General features: G+C 56.9%; 11 protein-coding genes across 11 annotated transcripts; 6 read left to right on the top strand and 5 right to left on the bottom strand.

Annotated features, from left to right (window-relative positions):
* Nucleotides 1-44: 44 nt before the first annotated feature.
* IUM83_10154 (Targeting complex (TRAPP) subunit) lies at nt 45-1,556 on the bottom strand (the record flags this gene model as incomplete). The annotated part of the gene is made up of 8 exons (XM_067934640.1): nt 45-246; nt 325-395; nt 478-606; nt 674-781; nt 848-867; nt 1,011-1,224; nt 1,283-1,354; nt 1,416-1,556. The coding sequence occupies 8 exons, from the start codon at nt 1,554-1,556 to the stop codon at nt 45-47; spliced, it is 957 nt and encodes a 318-aa protein (XP_067793180.1).
* A 3,358-nt stretch (nt 1,557-4,914) lies between these two features.
* IUM83_10153 (Targeting complex (TRAPP) subunit) lies at nt 4,915-6,322 on the bottom strand (the record flags this gene model as incomplete). Its single annotated transcript, XM_067934639.1, has 2 exons — nt 4,915-5,301; nt 5,453-6,322. 2 exons carry the CDS (start codon nt 6,320-6,322, stop codon nt 4,915-4,917), a joined length of 1,257 nt encoding a protein of 418 aa, XP_067793161.1.
* Nucleotides 6,323-6,639: 317 nt separating this feature from the next.
* IUM83_10152 (DEAD/DEAH box RNA helicase) lies at nt 6,640-8,296 on the top strand (the record flags this gene model as incomplete). The annotated part of the gene is made up of 5 exons (XM_067934638.1): nt 6,640-6,693; nt 6,908-7,294; nt 7,472-7,668; nt 7,731-8,047; nt 8,118-8,296. 5 exons carry the CDS (start codon nt 6,640-6,642, stop codon nt 8,294-8,296), a joined length of 1,134 nt encoding a protein of 377 aa, XP_067793179.1.
* Nucleotides 8,297-9,655: 1,359 nt separating this feature from the next.
* Nucleotides 9,656-10,944, bottom strand: IUM83_10151 (Soluble calcium-activated nucleotidase; the record flags this gene model as incomplete). Its single annotated transcript, XM_067934637.1, has 3 exons — nt 9,656-9,763; nt 9,987-10,232; nt 10,291-10,944. The coding sequence occupies 3 exons, from the start codon at nt 10,942-10,944 to the stop codon at nt 9,656-9,658; spliced, it is 1,008 nt and encodes a 335-aa protein (XP_067793117.1).
* Nucleotides 10,945-11,227: 283 nt separating this feature from the next.
* Nucleotides 11,228-11,542, top strand: IUM83_10150 (60S acidic ribosomal protein P2; the record flags this gene model as incomplete). The annotated part of the gene is made up of 1 exon (XM_067934636.1): nt 11,228-11,542. The coding sequence occupies one exon, from the start codon at nt 11,228-11,230 to the stop codon at nt 11,540-11,542; it is 315 nt and encodes a 104-aa protein (XP_067793083.1).
* Nucleotides 11,543-11,831: 289 nt separating this feature from the next.
* On the top strand, nt 11,832-12,211 carry IUM83_10149 (uncharacterized protein; the record flags this gene model as incomplete). Its single annotated transcript, XM_067934635.1, has 3 exons — nt 11,832-11,907; nt 11,976-12,017; nt 12,081-12,211. 3 exons carry the CDS (start codon nt 11,832-11,834, stop codon nt 12,209-12,211), a joined length of 249 nt encoding a protein of 82 aa, XP_067793108.1.
* Nucleotides 12,212-12,972: 761 nt separating this feature from the next.
* IUM83_10148 (Ribosomal protein) lies at nt 12,973-13,616 on the top strand (the record flags this gene model as incomplete). Its single annotated transcript, XM_067934634.1, has 2 exons — nt 12,973-13,088; nt 13,478-13,616. 2 exons carry the CDS (start codon nt 12,973-12,975, stop codon nt 13,614-13,616), a joined length of 255 nt encoding a protein of 84 aa, XP_067793139.1.
* Nucleotides 13,617-14,120: 504 nt separating this feature from the next.
* Nucleotides 14,121-14,813, bottom strand: IUM83_10147 (protein GET1; the record flags this gene model as incomplete). The annotated part of the gene is made up of 3 exons (XM_067934633.1): nt 14,121-14,303; nt 14,408-14,469; nt 14,648-14,813. The coding sequence occupies 3 exons, from the start codon at nt 14,811-14,813 to the stop codon at nt 14,121-14,123; spliced, it is 411 nt and encodes a 136-aa protein (XP_067793197.1).
* Nucleotides 14,814-14,966: 153 nt separating this feature from the next.
* Nucleotides 14,967-15,751, top strand: IUM83_10146 (Tubulin-specific chaperone B; the record flags this gene model as incomplete). The annotated part of the gene is made up of 2 exons (XM_067934632.1): nt 14,967-15,291; nt 15,396-15,751. The coding sequence occupies 2 exons, from the start codon at nt 14,967-14,969 to the stop codon at nt 15,749-15,751; spliced, it is 681 nt and encodes a 226-aa protein (XP_067793196.1).
* Nucleotides 15,752-16,014: 263 nt separating this feature from the next.
* IUM83_10145 (30S ribosomal protein S17) lies at nt 16,015-16,320 on the bottom strand (the record flags this gene model as incomplete). Its single annotated transcript, XM_067934631.1, has 1 exon — nt 16,015-16,320. The coding sequence occupies one exon, from the start codon at nt 16,318-16,320 to the stop codon at nt 16,015-16,017; it is 306 nt and encodes a 101-aa protein (XP_067793137.1).
* A 221-nt stretch (nt 16,321-16,541) lies between these two features.
* On the top strand, nt 16,542-17,394 carry IUM83_10144 (HSP20-like chaperone; the record flags this gene model as incomplete). The annotated part of the gene is made up of 5 exons (XM_067934630.1): nt 16,542-16,659; nt 16,817-16,961; nt 17,035-17,089; nt 17,161-17,229; nt 17,311-17,394. 5 exons carry the CDS (start codon nt 16,542-16,544, stop codon nt 17,392-17,394), a joined length of 471 nt encoding a protein of 156 aa, XP_067793198.1.
* Nucleotides 17,395-18,378: the final 984 nt, after the last annotated feature.

Genomic DNA, 18,378 nt, shown 5'->3' with positions numbered 1-18,378 from the left:
ATATAAACGCCTGGACAGCATGCTATTGTTCTTCACGACTTGTATTACGATAAATAAGGTTCATCTCGAGACTCCTGTACAAGGTGTCGAATTTTGAGCACTCTTGTTGTTGATCCAGTCCGCGATAAGGACGAGGAAGATGAGGAACTGATAGAAGCAAGGCCTGGGCGACGTGATGGTGCTGGTGAATCACCTCGTGACTGAGGTGCAGAAGACGGAGGCTCCATAGGAGGCACCGGCATGAAGCTACACAAAACAAAATCGTTTCGATGAGGTTACCACTCCATGATTAGCTGAACAGTGCCATGGATCTTGTGAGCGTACATTCGACTCCGAACAAACGAGCTGGGTTTGGTAGCTTTGCTCAGTATACTCTCCATTTGCCCGACTGCCTCCTACAATGTCAAAGTGTACAAGCAAAACGCGTTAATTCACGTGCTACCTAATCGCGTCAGCACAAGCGACAGCTAGCTGTACCTGGTCCTCTAGCGTTTTCTCCAGTGTTTTGCGGAGATCGTGCAGATCGCTCAACGATGGAGGAGGCTTCACTGCTGTAACCTTCCTCCGGTCATCATCGATGAGATCTTTTTCCATTTCCAGGCAACCCTGTTGTTCGGGTCATAATTTGTTAGATGGTGATTTTAGGCTATTCTCCCACGACAAAAGCCAGTACCTGAATGAAATCAATGTCTTCAAGTAGCAGCTGGTGTTCGTCGTTTAGTGCTTCACGTAGATCCTCTTTAATCGCGTCAATCTCGTCAAGGTTTAGACGATGATGTACCTGCATACATGTAATGCAAATGAGAAGACAGCAACTAAATAAGTAGCACCAAAATGTTATTCCAACCTCAGGGCTGTCAAGCACGGCTGCAATCGAGGAGACGGAAATTGTCGACCCCTAGATACCGGTCGCTGAGAACCTGACGTCGTTGGACGCCATCCGGTTGCTGTGCCTGGTCGAAGGGCAACACCATCTACCGGGTCGTTTGAGATCGATCGAGGCGACACACCCTCCATCTTGGGTGTCATTGGCGCCTGGTAGCTGCTCGGGTTAAAGGTATCCGATGTTGACAAAACATAGTCCAAGACCTCAGAATCCTTGGCAGACCGAATTGCGACCTGGCGAGACGGTCCGTGCATATCGGCTGCCAAAAGCTTGAGTTTCTCTATGAGCAAAGGTCGCCCTGGGGGCTCCGGAATGTGTGGCCGCCTTGCCAAAGCATCCTGCAGCCACATTGTCAGCCCACTTCAGCCCCACGCCGCATGCGGGGAAACTACCCACCCGAATATCGTCATTCTGTTGCTGGAACTCCGTCAGAATTTCGACCAGCACCGCCAATTCCTGTCGCAAGTCCTGCAACGACATCAAACTTTAGTTTTACGTCATAAGACAATCCAGGACAATGGCAACTAACCTCATTTCCTTCGATAAGGTGGCTTCCAATAGCGCTTCGCAACTCGCCTTCTTCTGACGCGCGCACGTTGAGCTTGAGTTCGTCCCAGAGCAACTTGCGGATCTGGAAGTACTCGCTCGTGACTGCCTCGTTGCGCACCATATCGCTTCACAAGCAACGCACTCTTCACTTCCCTGGAGTTCCCCCACTCAAAGAACTCCACAAATACCAGTACACACATAACGCACGTTCCAACGCTAAAATTGTTATCGCGTGAAGTTGAAGTTGGATCGTCACTCTGGAAGAATGACGATCTCACTTCAACTTGCACAAAGCGCATGAGTGGGTTTTATTTACACTCTTAAATAGTTTTCGCGGTCCTCTCCGCGATGATCGCGTCTTCCGATCGGACACAAACGTGCATTGGTTGGTGGCTCCAAACCGCACCACCCACACTCCTTTTATCTGCGTCAAGCAACCGTCCACACACCATGACTCGGAAATTACCCTCTGACAAAACATACACTGGACTTCGTGATTCTTTACAGCCTCCTCCGTAGGACCGCTCCAGGTGACTTGAGTCTTGAGCAAGCCCACAACGACCACGTGTTCACTCACCTCAAAGACTCTTTCATTGCCCTCCTCGGTGATTACCACCTCCAATTCAACTCCTGAAACTTGCTGTTCCCCATCACCAGTATTGAACGTCCGTTGAATTGTAACATCAATCGGGACATATTGAAACAGCGCAGCGTGAAGCGTTCGGGACTCGGCACGCAAGTGAGTCGCCTGGAAGAAGTTCAGCGGGTGGAGTGCTACTGTACCATGCCTTCCTTGTTTCATCTCGATAATATCTCCATTCTGGGGTTTACCGCCCACAAGCGACGTGGGAGCTTCAATGGGTGAATGGATCTGAAAGCTCACTGGAGGCAATACCAATTCTCGCTGCATTTCATCCTGTTCGGCAATTGGTCCGAGGTGGTATTCTTCGCAGCGCAGACGCCCTTGAGTCCCAAAGTACGTATCCCACTCCATCTCCAATAAATCATTCAGCATATCTGTCAGTTTAGTTGGTCCTTGCTCTTCATCTAAAGCTGGGAAGCGCGGGACTTCCACCACAAAGCGACGAGAGCATTGCCGACCGATTTCCGCCTCGCAGATGGCCTCTCCACTGCCATCCATGTCGCGGTGCAGCCGGAAGCGAAATGTCGTTTCTGTCGGGTTGACGATGTGGACCATGATAGCGCAGTACAAATGATCTGTAGTGGATAGTGCATCACTATCACACAACGTCCTGTCGATCTTCTCAGCTGGAATCTGTTCCACGCTGCATGGTAGCAATGCCACCGATCGAAGCATCAGAGATGGAAGCGAAATGAGCTCCAGTGACAGCTTGCTTTCTCGATAGTAAACTTCACCTGAGCAACTTTCGTCGGCGTATACAAAACTCCACTCTATTTGGATATCGTCCTCCAGTGGCTCCCCGGGTCCTTCTTTCCTCGTAGGAATACTTCAAAAGGAATGCTAACGAAGTCGCCGCTACATAGAGGAGCGGCGATGATACAATTTTGCTGCAGCGCAAGGATAAAGCCTGCGTTTCAACTTGTCCGGAGCTAGTTTTGGATTGGCCGGGGTATGAACGGTGGCACTAACCGTGTCAGCGGATGCTGGTGGCAAGTTGTTGAAGATCACGCACGTCTTTTTCGCTGCACGCCGATGTTGAACATTCACTGCGAGCCTGTAATGAGTGATCTGCTGGTTTCCAGTGCTCCTCACTCGAACCATGCACCGCTTCGTCTCTGTGGCAAACATCACGATGCGCATATTGGAAGCGGGTGAGAGTTTAGTTGCTACAGCTTTCTCTCCTTCTGAAAGTGCCATGGAGCCGTGCTCACGAAGAGAAAGTGAAACCATCGGCAGCTCGCCAACGACGCGGATGGTGACGGGATCTTTCAACGTGAATGATGTCGTGATGTTGAACGCCTTGATAAAACAACCGCGAACATGGAAAGTCCCCACTCTTAACGGTTGAACTCCCAGCATCACCGTTTTGCGCTTCTCATACGGACCTAGAGTGAGAAAGCTGGGGTAGCTTTCCACAGCGTCATCTCTTAAGAGCGCATTGGTGTCCATGGCATCCGCTCCACTCTCCTCCTCCACAAAAGTCACCCACGCTTTCACCTGCTGGAGTTTAACGGCCGCGCCAGTTGGATTGACAACGTCAACTGTAGCTCAATTCTCTCGTGAACAGGAAACCCCGTTCATACATGGCAGGCGCATCGTCAACCGCGTCCTCTTCATTACCGCCACGTTGTGCAGCCTTCCGCATCATCTTCTGTTTCTCGAAAGGCGAGTAAAAGAAGTCCGACTTCAGTGCTTGCTGGTTAGAAGCGGATTGCACACCGAACATGCCCAAAGCCGTTGCTCGAGAGAGAAATGGATGTTGCAAATTGCAACTTGAGCGTAACTTTAGCTTGTCGACCCGAAGAAACGTGGGTAACTGCACCTGTTCACTTGCTCGCAGCGCTGTGCAGTCTGACTCCAGCAGATTGAGAAGCTTTCGTTCAATCTTGGCACTCATTCGAACGCAAGTTCCACACAGCAATCGTTTCGGTCTGCACGCCAATATGAAGTCTGCCATCGCTATCACTGTCATAACCACCCAAAGTTCGGGAGGTCTTGAGCCCACCAGCATCTCCATTCACTCCTGCACTACCAAATTCCCCTCCCATCGGTCATGTTTGCTACCACCCGTAAAGCAGGCGCGTGTTCTTCACCGCCACCTGCGCGGTTCGTCATATTCCCATTGTGGGAGAATGATGTAAACGCTGGCGATGCCTTCGTAGAAATTGCGTTCACAGCGGCGGAAAATTGTTGCCGAGGTGTGGCTAAAATCCGAGGTGTGTTGGTCAGCGTCGACGATAGGGATGCTGCCGCGTTTGACATGGTAGCAGAAGGAGAGTTGATAAAGTTCCGCCCGATCCTTGCATCAATGCCCGGTGGTGGAGAAAATATACGCCGCCTTTAGCATGGAGCCCCGTGGTCGTACGATCTGTTGGCGCATGGGTAACGCGAAGTGAAGTAGCAGGCTGTTGGAGATGGTCCACAAGTAAAGTTGAGAGTGCGGTGCCCGACTTTCTCATAGCAGGTGACGAGGTATCCACCACTTGCTCTGCGATTGAATCGCACCACACTAGCATCTCCAGTAGCTGAAGACAGTACGTTCCGACGAGGAACGCATCTCCGAGCATCCTTGCAATTGTCAGGAGCTGCCTTAAAACGTGAAAACGAATGATCAACCACGAGTTGTCCGGAACGCCAGCAAATGCATCATCGGAGCCTGCTGCCTTTCTCCTGTTTCTCCGATATTGTGTTGTGACTTCCCACGGCAAGGCATCTTTCCTAGCATTTTTCCCTGGATGCCCAGACTTTCTGCTGCCACGTTCGATTAAAAGAGCTGCTTCCAAGTCTCTTTGCCGTTGAGATCCTTTCGTCACGCTGGAAGGCGACAACACTAACCTCAATTGAGAATCCACAGAAGGCGCGTTTCGTGCCAGCAGAAGGAAGCAGCTTCATGCAGGAAGAGTGCCACACGCCGACGATGGCCCACAGTCTCTAGCATTCGACTCGTTTGAACCAGGAACTCTACCTGGCGCTGCGACTGGAGCTCCGGGAACAGCACGAGTCCTCGTTCCAGTACATCCCAAAGCAAGCGTTTAGTCCAAAGGCTCTCCAGGACTTTAGCTTCCCCTGCCATCGACGAGCGCCTTAATGTCGCGGTGGACACGGCCGCATAATACCACCCGAGGTTTTCGATAAGCAGACTCTCGAGCTCCACTGTGCCCGCTTTCGCGTACAACGCGACCGCCTCAGAAGCCTTCTCCACGAGCTCGGTCGAGAACTTGTCCTGCGCCTCGGAATACAAACAAAACACGTGCCCTTCCAGCGGCTGCGAGCCACAAGGTGTCGCTCGGCGCGCCGCCGCTGCGCCGCTCTTCCTCTCGCAGCATCTCGACTGCAACCGTGTAGTGGTCCATGGCGTCCGATATGCAGCTCACCAGCACGCTGTAATCCCCCAGAAGCTTTTCCCTGCGCGCCAACTGCCGCTTCCGCCGCCGATTGCGCGGGTCCAGCGCGGTGACTCCAGCCGCCAGCGGCGACGGGATGGACGTGAACGACGGGCCTGTGGCCCCGGACGAGCGCAACGTCGGGCTTGCAGAGCCGAACGTCGCGGCGTCGCGCGAAAGCAGCACGGGCGACGACACCGACTGCTGCTGCTGCTGCATGGCGTGCGTCTGCTGCGGCTCCACGTTGACGTCAGCAGGACGCTGGCCAGGTCTCCTCCGCTCGCGGCCCTGGGCGTGGCGGCGGCGGCGCTGGACGTGGCGGAGCGGATGGCGCTCCAGCGCCATGAGACGCGGCCAGCGCCCGCATGACTGACCTGCAGGTGGAGGCTCACGGTGGATCTGCCCGTGCCCTGCAGCTCGTGGTGCACGGGGAACATGACGAGGTCGCCGAGTCCTCGCACTCGGCGGCCGTGGCGTCCTCGAAGGCGTGCTCGAAGGCGAAGAGCCAGCAGCAGCCCCGGGAAGCGCCGCACCGACGCCTCGAACTGCGTGCGCCGCGCGCAGCCCGCCGCTGAGCGTGAGCGACGGGCTGGCACACGCCCAGCACGCCCGCCACGCGGCGGCTCGCGCGTCCTCTCCGTCGCAGGCGTCCACGCGCTCGGCCGTGGACACGAAGCGGAAGCGCAGCGCGCCCGCGCCCGCCCAGTCCAGCCCGCGGAACGGAGAGACAGCTCGGCTGCGTAGCCCCGGGTTGCGCAGCGGCAGCTCGCCGCCAGCAGCCCCGCGTAGCCCGCGAACACGTCCGGCGGGATGCCGCCCACCGGCACCAGGTACACCAGGAACTGCGCCGGCCGCGTCCATCGCGGCGGCGCTGGCGAGCTCCGTCGCATGCTCACCCAAGTCACGCCCGAAACCCCCTCAAACGTGTGGCAATGCGAGGAGTATTTCGTAATACCCAAATCGAATAATTGCAGCAGCGGCGAATATTTTTCCAGAATCGAGTTGTTAATATTGCTGGAATCCTCGTGCTAAACTCCATCTAAATAGAGGAGTTTTCAGATTTATACGAGTAAATTTCTTTGTTCTTGTGGTGTCCGGTTAACTGCGAATTTGGATTGATCAAACTTTAACTAAAATAAATGGATAAATAACATTTGTTCGCTGTGGTCTCAATTGAAATGAAGTCGCCGCCGCCGCAGGAGGAGGAGGAGCGGCTGTACGCGCCGCTCAAGGTCCGCCGCCAGCGCGAGCAGGAGCGGCTGCAGCGCCGCCGCAAGCAGCTGCAGGAGCGCATCCAGCACGAGCGCAGCGACAGCGACTCGACGGCGAGCGGCCGCCCAGCAGCAAGCGCCAGAAGCAGCAAGATCAGCGGCCGAGAACGCGTCGCTGTCGCCGTCCGCCGCCAATGGCTCACGCTCACGCTCGCGCTCGTCGCCGGCCCCGCAGCAGCCGCAGCGCTCGACCGTGAGCCTGCTGGACCAGGCCTACGAGCTGCGCAAGCGCCTGGAGGAGCAGGGCGTGAACCAGCAGAAGGCGCAGCAGGACGCGCAGGAGGTCAACATGCTCAAGGAGGCCAGCTTTGCAGAAGGCGGCGCTCGTGTCGGCCCACGAGCGCGCCGAGGGCATCCACTACAAGGAGGCCATGCGCACCACGTGGCGGCCGCCGCGCAGCATCGCCGCCATGACGCCGGACGAGTGACGCCGCAGAAGTGGCACATCCTCGTGGAGGGCGAGGACGCCGCCGCCAATCAAGTCGTTCGAGTACATGCGCTTCCCGCCGGCCATTCTGACGCGCTCAAGGCCAAGAACATCATGCGCCCCACGCCCATCCAGGTGCAGGCCATCCGCGGGCGCGCGACATCATCGGCATCGCCTTCACGGGCTCCGGCAAGACCAGGACCTTCACGCTGCCGCTAGTCATGTTGGCGCTGGAAGAGGAGAAGAAGATGCCCATCATTGGGCACGAAGGCCCTTTGACTCATTGTGGGCCCGTCGCGAGCTCGGCGGCAGACGTTCGACGTCGTCAAGCATTTTACGAACCATCTGTTCAAGGCAGGGTACCTGGAGCTCCGGAGTCTGCTGTGCATCGGTGGAGAAGACAAGCGGCAGCAGTCCGACCTGATTGCCAGTCGCGGCGTGCACATCGTGGTAGCAACTCCTGGTCGGCTAAACCACTTCCTGAAGCTGAAGGAGATGAATCTGCGTCTGTGCAAATACATTTGCTTGGACGAAGGCGACCGCATGCTGGATTTGGGCTTCGACGAGGAAGGGCTACGACCTTCAACCACTTCACGAGTCAGCGACAGACGCTGCTGTTCTCGGCTACGATGCCGCAGAAGTTCCAGGACTTCGCCAAGGACGTGCTGGTCAAGCCCGTTCTGGTGAACGTCGGTCGTGCCGGTGCTGCCAACCTTGATGTGATTCAGGAAGTGGAGTATGTGAAACAGGACGCCAAAATCGTGTACCTGCTCGAGTGTTTGCAGAAGACGAGCCCTCCTGTTGTCATTTTTCGCGAACGCAAAGGCGACGTCGACGATATCTACGAATATCTCATTCTGAAGGGCGTTGAAGCCGCTTCGATTCACGGTGGCAAGGACCAGGAGGAGCGTAATGAGGCTATCGATTTGTTCAAGAATGGTCAAAAGATGTCTGGTAGCAACGGATGTGGCCGCCAAGGGTCTCGACTTCCCAGATATCAAGCACGTCATCAACTTCGACATGCCTGCAGAGATCGAGAACTACGTGCATCGAATCGGTCGTACTGGTCGTTGCGGTAAGACCGGTGTTGCTACGACATTCATCAACAAGAGTGTTCCCGAGAGTGCTGGATCTTAAGCATCTGCTTGTTGAGGCTAAGCAAACGGTGCCACCCGTACTCAAGGCACTGGAGGACCCGTACGAAGAATTGGAGCGCAGTGGAGATGGTCTTTCCAATGCCACAGGCACCAAGGGCTGTGCTTTCTGTGGCGGTCTGGGTCACCGTATTACCGATTGTCCGAAGGTGGATCCCTGCAAGTCGGCGCTGGCAAGCGCGACTTCCTCGCTGGAAAGAGCGAAGGCTACGGTGGAGATTCACTCCGCCACGGCAATATATCCCGCACCCTCGTTTCCCCCGCATGTCGGTCGTTACGAGGTTGAAGGAAACATGGCTGCGCTTTAAAAATACTGCTATCAAGAAAGGTTTCTAAACCGAGCACGTGCTGCATCTACGTCGAACGCGTCCACATTTTCCGCCTAGGAGCGGCTGGATGCCATGGGCACCTCGCTGTCTAGGAGCTTCGCGCTTTGGAATCGCAATGACCGGCGACTGCTTCTCGGGCTAGATGGTGCTGGCAAGACGACGATCCTGTATCATTTGCGCTTAGGCGCTATCGCCAGTATTCCCACGTCGGCTTCAACGTGGAGACTATCAAGCGATGGCTATGGCTATAAACTCAACATTTGGTGTCAGCTTGATGCTAGTGCTGGTGTGAGTACATGTGTATTCATTTTGCTCTCTTTATGTGCGAAACTCAGGATGTCGGGGACAAGACACACTGAGGCCATATTGGAGGCATCATCACTGGGACACAGGTGCGGGTAAAATAATGCCATGCGAGATGGGCCTAACCTGAGTGCATGCTCAGGGAATCATTTTCGTTCTTGACAGCGCGGACGAACAGCGGCTGGAGCTCGCAAAGGCCGAACTCAACGGCATGCTCGTAGATACCCAGCTCCAGGACGCGTGCCTACTAATTATTCTCAACAAGCGTGGACCTGCCGGACGCTCGAGATGTCCAGGTGCTGACGGATGCACTGGGATTTCAAGAAAGCTGTCTCAGAGTAATCGTCACGTCAAGGTGCAGCCTGCAGTGGCCACGACAGGCGAGGGCTTAAATGACGGCATTTCGTGGCTTTGTGAGAACATGATCTTTGAGCGCTGACGCATAAGGCTGCAGATAAAATAGACATCTTCATAGTTGAAAGCGGCTGAAAGAAATACAGTCTTCTCTTGATCTGTATGCTTGAAAGGTGCGCAAGGACCACCCTCACTTGTCCACTAGTCCACCGGTAGGAAGCTTGTTCGAACATTCAATGCCCGGAGATGGATCTGTAATCTACACCTACCTTGCTTGCACCTAGTCGCTGCTCTATCTTGAGGTAAGCGCGGAGTCCCAACTCCTGGGAGCAGATCATGACAGCAGCACCAATCACCTAAGACCGTCGCGCGAAGGCCACACCCTCGTACTTCTTGGCACCAGGGATTTCGGTCTCGTCCATAAGAATGTTTCCGTCCACGTCGAACACCGTGATAAAGGAGGTCTGCTCTCGTTCATCCCCCACCTCGACACTCTTGATGGCCACAATGACCGAGTCGTCGGACCGCGGAACAAACTTGAAGGACGAGAAACCGCGCGGCGTGATTCACCAATTTCGCGCACCTCAATGCTGCTGAAGTCCTCGCTAGCAATAACGACCTTGGAGCCGCGCTCCGTCCTCCATGTCGTTGTACGGCTCTGTACTGATGCGCCGCGGCAGGATGAACCATTGACGGCGACGGGCTCCACTCGATGGCTTCGTGCACCACGTATCCAGGCCATTCGCAGCCCAGCGCCTTGCGCACAGCCGCGAAGTGCGCCGTCCAGTCCTCGTGGCGCACGTCGCCAGCACGGTCCATGACAGCGACCCACAGATTGCCATCGCTGATGACGTTGCCGCTGTTGTCCGTGAATTCCTTGCCCACGCTTCCCATGTAAAGCTCGCCGTCCTTGACCGTGGCCCACTCGTGCTTCTGCCCCTTTGCCGGCCACGCCGTCTCCTCCATGACGATGCCGTGTGCTCCGGAATACCCTGCAGGGGCTTCGTGGCGCTGGGGACTCGAAGTTCTTGAGACGGAAGACGATGCCCGTGCGGTCGTCGAACGCAAGCAGCTTGCCGTTAAACCAGGCCAGCTCGTTGAGCTCGAAGCTGCGGCCGGCCTCGTTCATGCTCGTGGTGAACTTGGTCTCCTCCCCGAACGTGACCGAGTACGCGTCGCTTGCGCTGGCGCTGCCGGGCGTGACTTTGAGCGTGGCGTGCATGATGTACGACATGAACTGGGGCTTTGCTGCTCTCGTCCTTGGACTTCTTGTCCAGGTCCGCCACAATGACGATGCCGAAGGAGTCGGGCTTGGCGGCGGCGCCAGCGTCGGCTCCTGGCGTATGTGGTGCCGGGCCGCGTCCTGCGTCGACGGCAGCAGCAGCTGCGGCTTGTCGTTGCCCCAGTTCTGAGGCGTGCGCAGCTCCGCCCCGTTGCTGACGTCGGAGTTGCTGCTGCTGCCGCGGCCGCCGCCGATGGACGAGCTGGACAGCGACACGTACGTGAAGATGGCGAAGGCGATCACCAGCACCAGCACGCGGCCGTGGCGGCAGCATACGCGCCGCGGCGGGCGGCGGCTGCGCGCGAGACGAGGACACGGCCGCGCTGCCGCCGGGCAGGGCGTTCCGCGCGCGTCCGACCACATGCGCTGCTGCTGCTTCCGTCCTCCAGAGTGCTGAGCTTGCGCTTCTTCTGGCGTCCACGCACAGCTCGAGCATGCACGGCGGGGAGGTCGGCCGGGGAGTGAACACGTCGGTTACGATGGCGCTAATGCCCGAATGTTGCCGGAAGGTCGCAGCAAGGACCGCTGAACTGACTATGCACGATTTCAGCCAATGGGGGACCGGGGACTAATCACCAGTCGCCGCCTGGGGCTGTGACGTGGTTCATGCCTCCAGCTATGCGAGTGTGAGGCGCCACTTTGGACGATGGCGAGCAGCAAGAACGAAGAGGTGGCGGCACTCGAGGCTGCGCGACTCGTCCGCGGAGCTGGTGCGCTACCTGACAGCATGAACGAGAAGCTGCAGCAGATGAACCAGCAGAATGAGTGCGTGGCCGCGCTGACGGACGGACGGACGGACGCTAGCGAGACTAAATGCCTTTTTTTTTTTTCTTGTGCAGCGCTGCGCGTGCTGGAGAACTGGTCCAGCGTCATCGCCATCTCCGTCAGCGCGGCATCCGCAGCGGCGACGGCGGCCGGGAAGCCACATGCGGAGAAGGAACTCGTGCGGACCTCTCCCTAACGATCGTTCCTAATCTGAGACGTCCGCCAGACCGCGCCTGAAGTCTGACTGCCTGCCTGCAGCTATGTTGCAGCGCAGAATAGACGGAGTATTTATACTGGGAATGAAGACGAGGAAACCTGGTCGTCCTGTGTGTGTATTTTCTTGGTGAGGTCTGAGGGCTTACCCGAAATAGCCGAGCGTATGGCGACGTCGGCGTTGGTGACCACGACGCGAGGAAGTGGTGGCAGATAATCAACAGTAGTGTTGGTCCGAGCCCAGTCGTCGGCTTCGAGGAGGATAGACCGGCATGCGCACCAACGGGTTCGAGAAGCCCTTCGCGAGACCAAGCGACGAGCTGGATCATTCAACTGTCCCTCATCGGAGTACGCTACGGTTCCTTGTTCGGCATTGGCGTCACTGCGTGTGGTCTTGACTATTGAATTATTGGCAGAGCTTCATCACCTTCGTGTCAACGCTTCTAAGCTGGGAGAAGGTGTGCTATCATGCAATATGATGCTGAACATAGCGAACGCAAGTTAACACTCGTCGTGCTTAGTGTCTGGCTATCCTCCTCCCAAATGCCGTTCTGGTGATTGTCGTTGTGGCAGCGTGGTGCATCTGCGAATCGAGAGACCCTGCAAAGCCCGTGAGCACTTCTTCTTCTACCACGTCGAGGTCCAGAACTAATGTTTTTTTTCATAGAAACCCACGTCGACGTTCTTCCGTCCTACGAGTTCCCCATAAAGAGTCACGGTATTGCGGCTTGTGCTACAAGAACAGCCCCGGTCTCGACCACCATTGCACGTGGCTGAACACGTGCATCGCAGAAAGCAACTACGAGGCGTTTTACTGTCTTGTGGTCTCGGCAACGCCAGACACTGCTGCAGACTGTTATAGGTATCCCTCATGTGCACTTTGTGGCAGTCCGAGGTGAAGGCCAACGCGGCTGACGGCTGGGACAAAGCAGTGATTGCACTACTCTGGATCCACAACGCAGCCTGCATATCACTGGCAAACTCGTTCGTTCTGGCTGGCTTTCACACCTACTTGCTGTGCGTGGGCATGGGCACGTACGATTTCATTTTGGCGAACGGGTCCGATGGTCTGTGCACTCGCATGCTGAAGTGCAACTGCCTCCGCCGCAAGAAGACGAGAAATCGGAAGCGCAGCCATGTCCAACATGGCGACGTCGACGAAACTAAGAGCACCAAGAGTAGTGCGACGAGGTCTAGAAGAGGGTCGCCTCCGCTGCCATCACCCCGGCGAGTCTGTCCGCTCCTTCGTCGCTTCGGTCGCAGACGTCTCGAGCAAGCGGCGGCGGCGGCAGCCTCGAGGTGAGCCGAAACAGCGAGCGAGCCACTACCAGCCGAGATCAATCCAAGTCAAGCCGAGCAAGTGTTAATCGCACGGAGGCTGCAAGCAGCGCTGCGTCCTCCACGCTGCCAGACATGGTGCTCAGCGTGGGCGTCAACGAGAGCGAGGGTATCTTCGAGGATGTCGATCTGAGCAGCCCGCCGAAGCCGAAGAAGTCGTCCGGGGCAGTGGTGGCGCCCGCCACAATGGTGTCGTAGCAACCAGGGGTGTAGCGATAAAGCTAGATGCAATACACAGCAGCGGTGCGTGCATGTTGAAGCGATTTGATTCCCTGTGACGTGTGCTAAAGCCTTGCAAATACGGTAGTGAGATCGAGGGGATCGGTCATTTGATTGGCGAGGACCCGTTTGACTTGCGCTTTGTATGGTCCGCGGAGTGATTGGCTACCGCTGGCCTTGCAGGTGGGTCCCAGGCCGCATAGTAGCGTTGAGACGTCGTCGGCATTTGCCAGCAAAACCTCTTTTCACTTAAACAAGGTGCGTCCCGCAGCCGCCGCGGTGGCGAAATGTTGCTGCGCTCTTGAACCCAAATGGACCACCATACTAACGGCCTATTGCGTGCTGCCTGCCCTCTCCACAGATGCGTCACGTTGCTGCTTTGTTGTTGTGTGTGCTCGGCGGAAACGCCACCCTCCGTGGCTGACCTCGAGAAGGTCGTGACCTCGTTCGGCGGCGAGTTCAACCAGGAGCAGGCCGAGAAGCTCGTCAAGGAGCTCTGAGGGCAAGAACATCGAGGAGGTGGTCGCTGCCGGCATAAGCTCGCCACCGTGTCGGGCGCGCTGCCCCGCTGCTGGCGCCGCCGCTGGCGGTGCTGCCCCGGCCAAGGAGGAGGAGAAGGTCGTCGAGGAGGAGGAAGAGGTCGACATGGGCGGCGGCATGGACATGTTCGGCGGAGACGAGGACTACTAGACGTCGTCGCGCCTCACGATGCGATGTGCCACGCGACCTGCCGCTCTCAGCGCGTCGGGTCACGTAGTAACTTCAGCTTAATCGAACGCGCATGCCTGCCATGCATGTGACGCCATTCGCACACAGCAGCAATAATTTGTCTACTGCTGCTTGACTTCATCCAGCAGGTGTTCCGCTTCCCGTGGAGCTTTGTTCGTCACTGCTCGTCAGATGATTTCATTGCTGTTAACAGGTTGCAGGGACTGCACTATTAGCTATATCTCGCCTAGTTACGGTGTCTACTCGGGCGCTCGACAGGTAGTGTCATATTCAGGTCATCTAGCCGATAAGTTTGAGCTCACGCGGCGACAGATTCCAGCCCAGCCCACAGCGGATATAGCGCCTAGCGGGAAGCCTGGGAACGCCATCAACCGCTCCACCGGCAGCATGTAGCCCTGCGGTAGCACGACCAGAGGCTCGTTCCAGTAGTAGAGCATAGCAAGCCCCATCAACACCGGCTGCAATCGTCAGACGTTCATCACAGAGAACTCAATGTTAGGTCTTTCCCTTGTCGAAGTGGTGTAGGCAAAAAGCGTAGCGACACTCAGCGCTGCAGACTCACCGTTCGGATGCGGTCGAACTGCTTCTGGAGCTCCGATGGCGCGCTTGCAGCCAGCCGCTCCACTTGCAGGGACACATAGCACATATCAAGCTCATCAGCCTTGTAGCGAACAGGCAAAAGAACTCATGGGCCAACGCACCTGCGAGCTCCTTGCATTCCTTCTTGAGCGCGTTCATCGTGCGTGGCCTTGGCCTGCTCCACGAACGTCTCGACCGAGTTGAGGCGGTTCACGAGTCGCACTTTGTGCGTTGTACTCGCCCAGCAGCTTCTGCCCGCATACAGCGCCGCGGCTGCTCCACAGCTTCATGGCCAGGTCCACGGCGAACACGACCGCCGCGATCAGCAGCACGTCGTACACCTTGAGCGCCGAGATCGCCGGCAGTTCCATCGCCATCGTCATCGTCATCGTCACTCGATTCGGATTCGACTTGTACCCGGGTCAATCGGGATGCAATTCGCACTTTAGTAGAGAACATAGTGAGCTCGTCGCCCCAATCGACACGACAAAGGATCGGGACGCCATGGCGCAGGATACGCGCTGCGCGAGTACGTGACGGCCATGGACGGCCGGCAGTACGAGAACGTGCCCGAGGGCGTCGTGTGCCTGCTCATCACGCACAGCAACCTCAAGCTGCAGATGGTGGACATCCGGCTGGACCTGCACGGCACCGTGGGCGAGCTGCGCCACAAGGTCTACCAGCACACGGGCACCGCCCGACGCCGCGATGCGCGGCGACGGGTCGGTCTTCGCGCGGCTGGACGACGACCGGCGGATGCTGGGCTTCTACAGCGTGGAGAACGGCATGCGGCTGCACGTCGTGGACAAGGACCCGTTCTCGCTGTCCAGGGTGGCGGCCTCGAGGACGTCTCGTCTGCTCAGAGAAGTACGAGATGTCCGAGGAGGACTACAACAAGCGTACGTGACATGACGGCTCTCCCGCAAAGCTCCTTGTGTAATGTGGTGCACTAACGGCTGATGCGATGACAGGTGAGAAGACTGTGCGCGCCTACAAGCGAGAGCAACCGCCAAGGAACTGGAAGCCCAAGACCATGATGAACGCCGCTCGCCCTGCTACCGACGCTGCTACTGTGTCCGGACCAGAGAGTGTGGCGAGCATGAAGGTGGGCGACCGCTGCGAGGTGCAGCCCGGAGGCCGGCGCGGACAGGTGCAATACGTGGGCGAGATCCCGGAGATCGCCCTGGCTACTGGGTGGGCGTGCAGTTCGACGAACCCGTGGGCAAAGGCAACGGCTCCGTCAAGGACACGACCTACTTCGCGCGAACAGAAGTTCGGCGGCTTCGTGCGTCCGCACAACGTGGTTGTTGGCGATTTCCTGTGCTAGACCCATTCGCAGACCTATCAGACGACGACGACGAGCTGTAGACTGAGTTCGTGCGCAGATCCATCTGAAGCTGGTAGCACAGCAGCGCTCGGAGCTGCAACCATAAACGACAGAACGGACCGCGACGCCAGACTGGGAAATCAACTCTAACTTACTTTCCACAGTGTTTCTGCTCAGCTAATACGCGCTACGTCGTCTCCCCCGGCCCTTCGGCCACCTGCATCTGCCTTCTGCGCGAGTGCATCGACGGCAGCACCAGCAGTCTATGCAGCGGCAGCGACCGAACGGGGCTTCACCTGTCGACGCAGTGCCTCCGCCCAGCTCCTTCTTACACCTCGGCCTTGCGCGTGATCTCCTCGACGTTCCAGCGCTTGCGCTTTGACAGCGGGCGCGTGGCCGACAGACGCACGAAGTCGCCGATGTTGCACGTTCTCCCCTCGTCGGGCCATGAACTTCTTGGTCTTCTTGTAGTACTGCCGTACTTTGGGGTCCTTCACGATGCGGGCCACCTCCACCAGCACCGACTTCTGCATCTTGTTGGACACGATCTTCCCGAACAGCGGCTTCATGGCGGCGGCGACACTCACGGCCAGCGGCTTAGGCAGTCGGCGGCGATATTTGTCTGGCCAGAGAGCTCCACAGCCGCAGATCAAACGGCGATCCGATTTGGCGATTGGTCAATGCCCCGCCATTCGCCGAAAAATATCTATTTATTTTGACCAATGAAAGACGGTTTGGGTAGTCGCCACGTCACAGAGAATCCATTGCAGCAATTGAATTGGAGATCGCTATGGGCGAGGGCTTCTTCGTGCCGTACCTGTATGTGCCCAGCGCCGAGGCGACGTACGTGAAGCTGGTGACGCCTTGGGGCAGCGTGCACATGGACAAGGGATTCCTGGATAACCGCCGTCATGCGTGGTCGTGCTCACCGTGATGCTCTGGCGGTGCTCCGCGAGACTCAACGCGAGACTCAAGAAGAAAAAGACGCCAACAAGACCGACGGGGACGAGGAGAGGAGGTCGACAACGAGGAGGATGATGACGAGGAGGAGGATGACGAGCCCAGGTCTGCGCTGGACGAGAGCATGGTCGAAGGGAGAAAACAGCTACTACTACGCCCACCAGCACCGAGAAGCCAAGGACGACGACGAGTCCGTTCGAAAGAGCGTGGTCTCGTCCTACGGTTGGAGCGACAGCAAGAGGACCGTCAGGTGAGGACGACGCGGTGGTTGCTCACAGTGAAAAGGTGCACGAGAGCTAACCGGTGGAGTTGTGTGCGGACAGCATTTACCTGACCGACAACTTGGTCAAGAACATGAAAGACGAGCAACTGGTTTTGGTGAGGAGCAAGCACTTGGACTGAGTAGAAGTGGGATACAGCATTTGCTAATTTCTTGGTTGATGTGGTAGAAATGGACCAAAACGTCGCTGTCAATGGACCTGCTGAACGCGCCTGGAGGCGACCAGGCCAAGAGCCTGGTGATCTCGCACTGTTCCAAGAAATCACAGACGTCACGTGGAAGGCGAAGAAGGACACGCTCACAATTACGCTGACGAAAGCATGAGCCCCCGTGGAAGTCGTTGAACGGAGCTGCCAAGAATATGGAGGATCACATCGAGTATGATGAGTCACTTTACGACTAAGAACTGCAGACAACGAAATAGACACAGCGCGTGTGGCGGTTGTTTCAGCGGCATACCATTACAGGTGCAAGTGAGGACTGCACTCAAGGTCTGTGCTTGATTCAATATATTGTAGATGAGAATTAACCCGCCTCAAGTTGCTCGTTGTGCTCGAGTGTGAAGTCGGCAGAATCTTATTGATGTGCCGCTTATTCCGGGCCCAAAACTTGAGATGCGCAGTGTCGTACGTGGCCGTGAAGAGGTTGTTCGACGCGAACACCACGCCGGTCAGTAGATCGTTCGGTACCGCTTGTGAGCTCACAAGCTTTACGCGCGGCCCCGCCCCAGGTTTACTCGAAGATATCTCCCAGACATTCATAAAGGTGTCCTCGCTCACAGACACAGCGAATTGTTGTGCGCGTCTAACGCCGTGATTGCGCGTGTATGGGCAGCAACTTCGGCGCACGCGAAAGGCGTTTCGGGATTATACAATCGCAGGTACCCCAGGAATCCTGCCACCAGCCAGTTTTCAGCCATAAACGTCATTGATGTCGCTGGGTAGCCTTTGCTCACGATCCGGTGCGTGATCTCTAGCCGTCGATGATGGGGTTATGGATCAAGATAGTTCACCACCCGCCGTCGCTGCCGTGCCACCACGAGAGCTTCCACGCAGCAAATAGTTCGTCGGCCCGTCAAAGTCTTGCACACTTCGGAAGCCAGAACCTCTCCAGCCTTGGCATCTTCTTCCCTCCCACCGACAAGCAGCCCCGATCGAGGTGCCCGTTGCATTCGGGAGCAAATTGTTAGACAAACATCAACTGCACGAAATTCACTGCCGGCATGTGGTAATTTACGCATGGTCCCTTCCATGTGACCTATGTCGCCCCACAATAAAGAGAGTCACCTTGTAACCAAATTGGTGATTCAAAACAGACAACAACACGTCAGAGCCCGGCGACCAGCCATGCTGATAGCGGATATTCGCACGTTCCATTGACAACGCGA

The sequence above is a fragment of the Phytophthora cinnamomi genome, assembly GCF_018691715.1.
Source record: "Phytophthora cinnamomi strain GKB4 chromosome Unknown Contig30, whole genome shotgun sequence".
NCBI lineage: Eukaryota > Oomycota > Peronosporomycetes > Peronosporales > Peronosporaceae > Phytophthora > Phytophthora cinnamomi.
The sequence above is the reverse complement of the archived record's forward strand: the minus strand, read 5'-3'. Positions and strand labels throughout refer to the sequence as shown.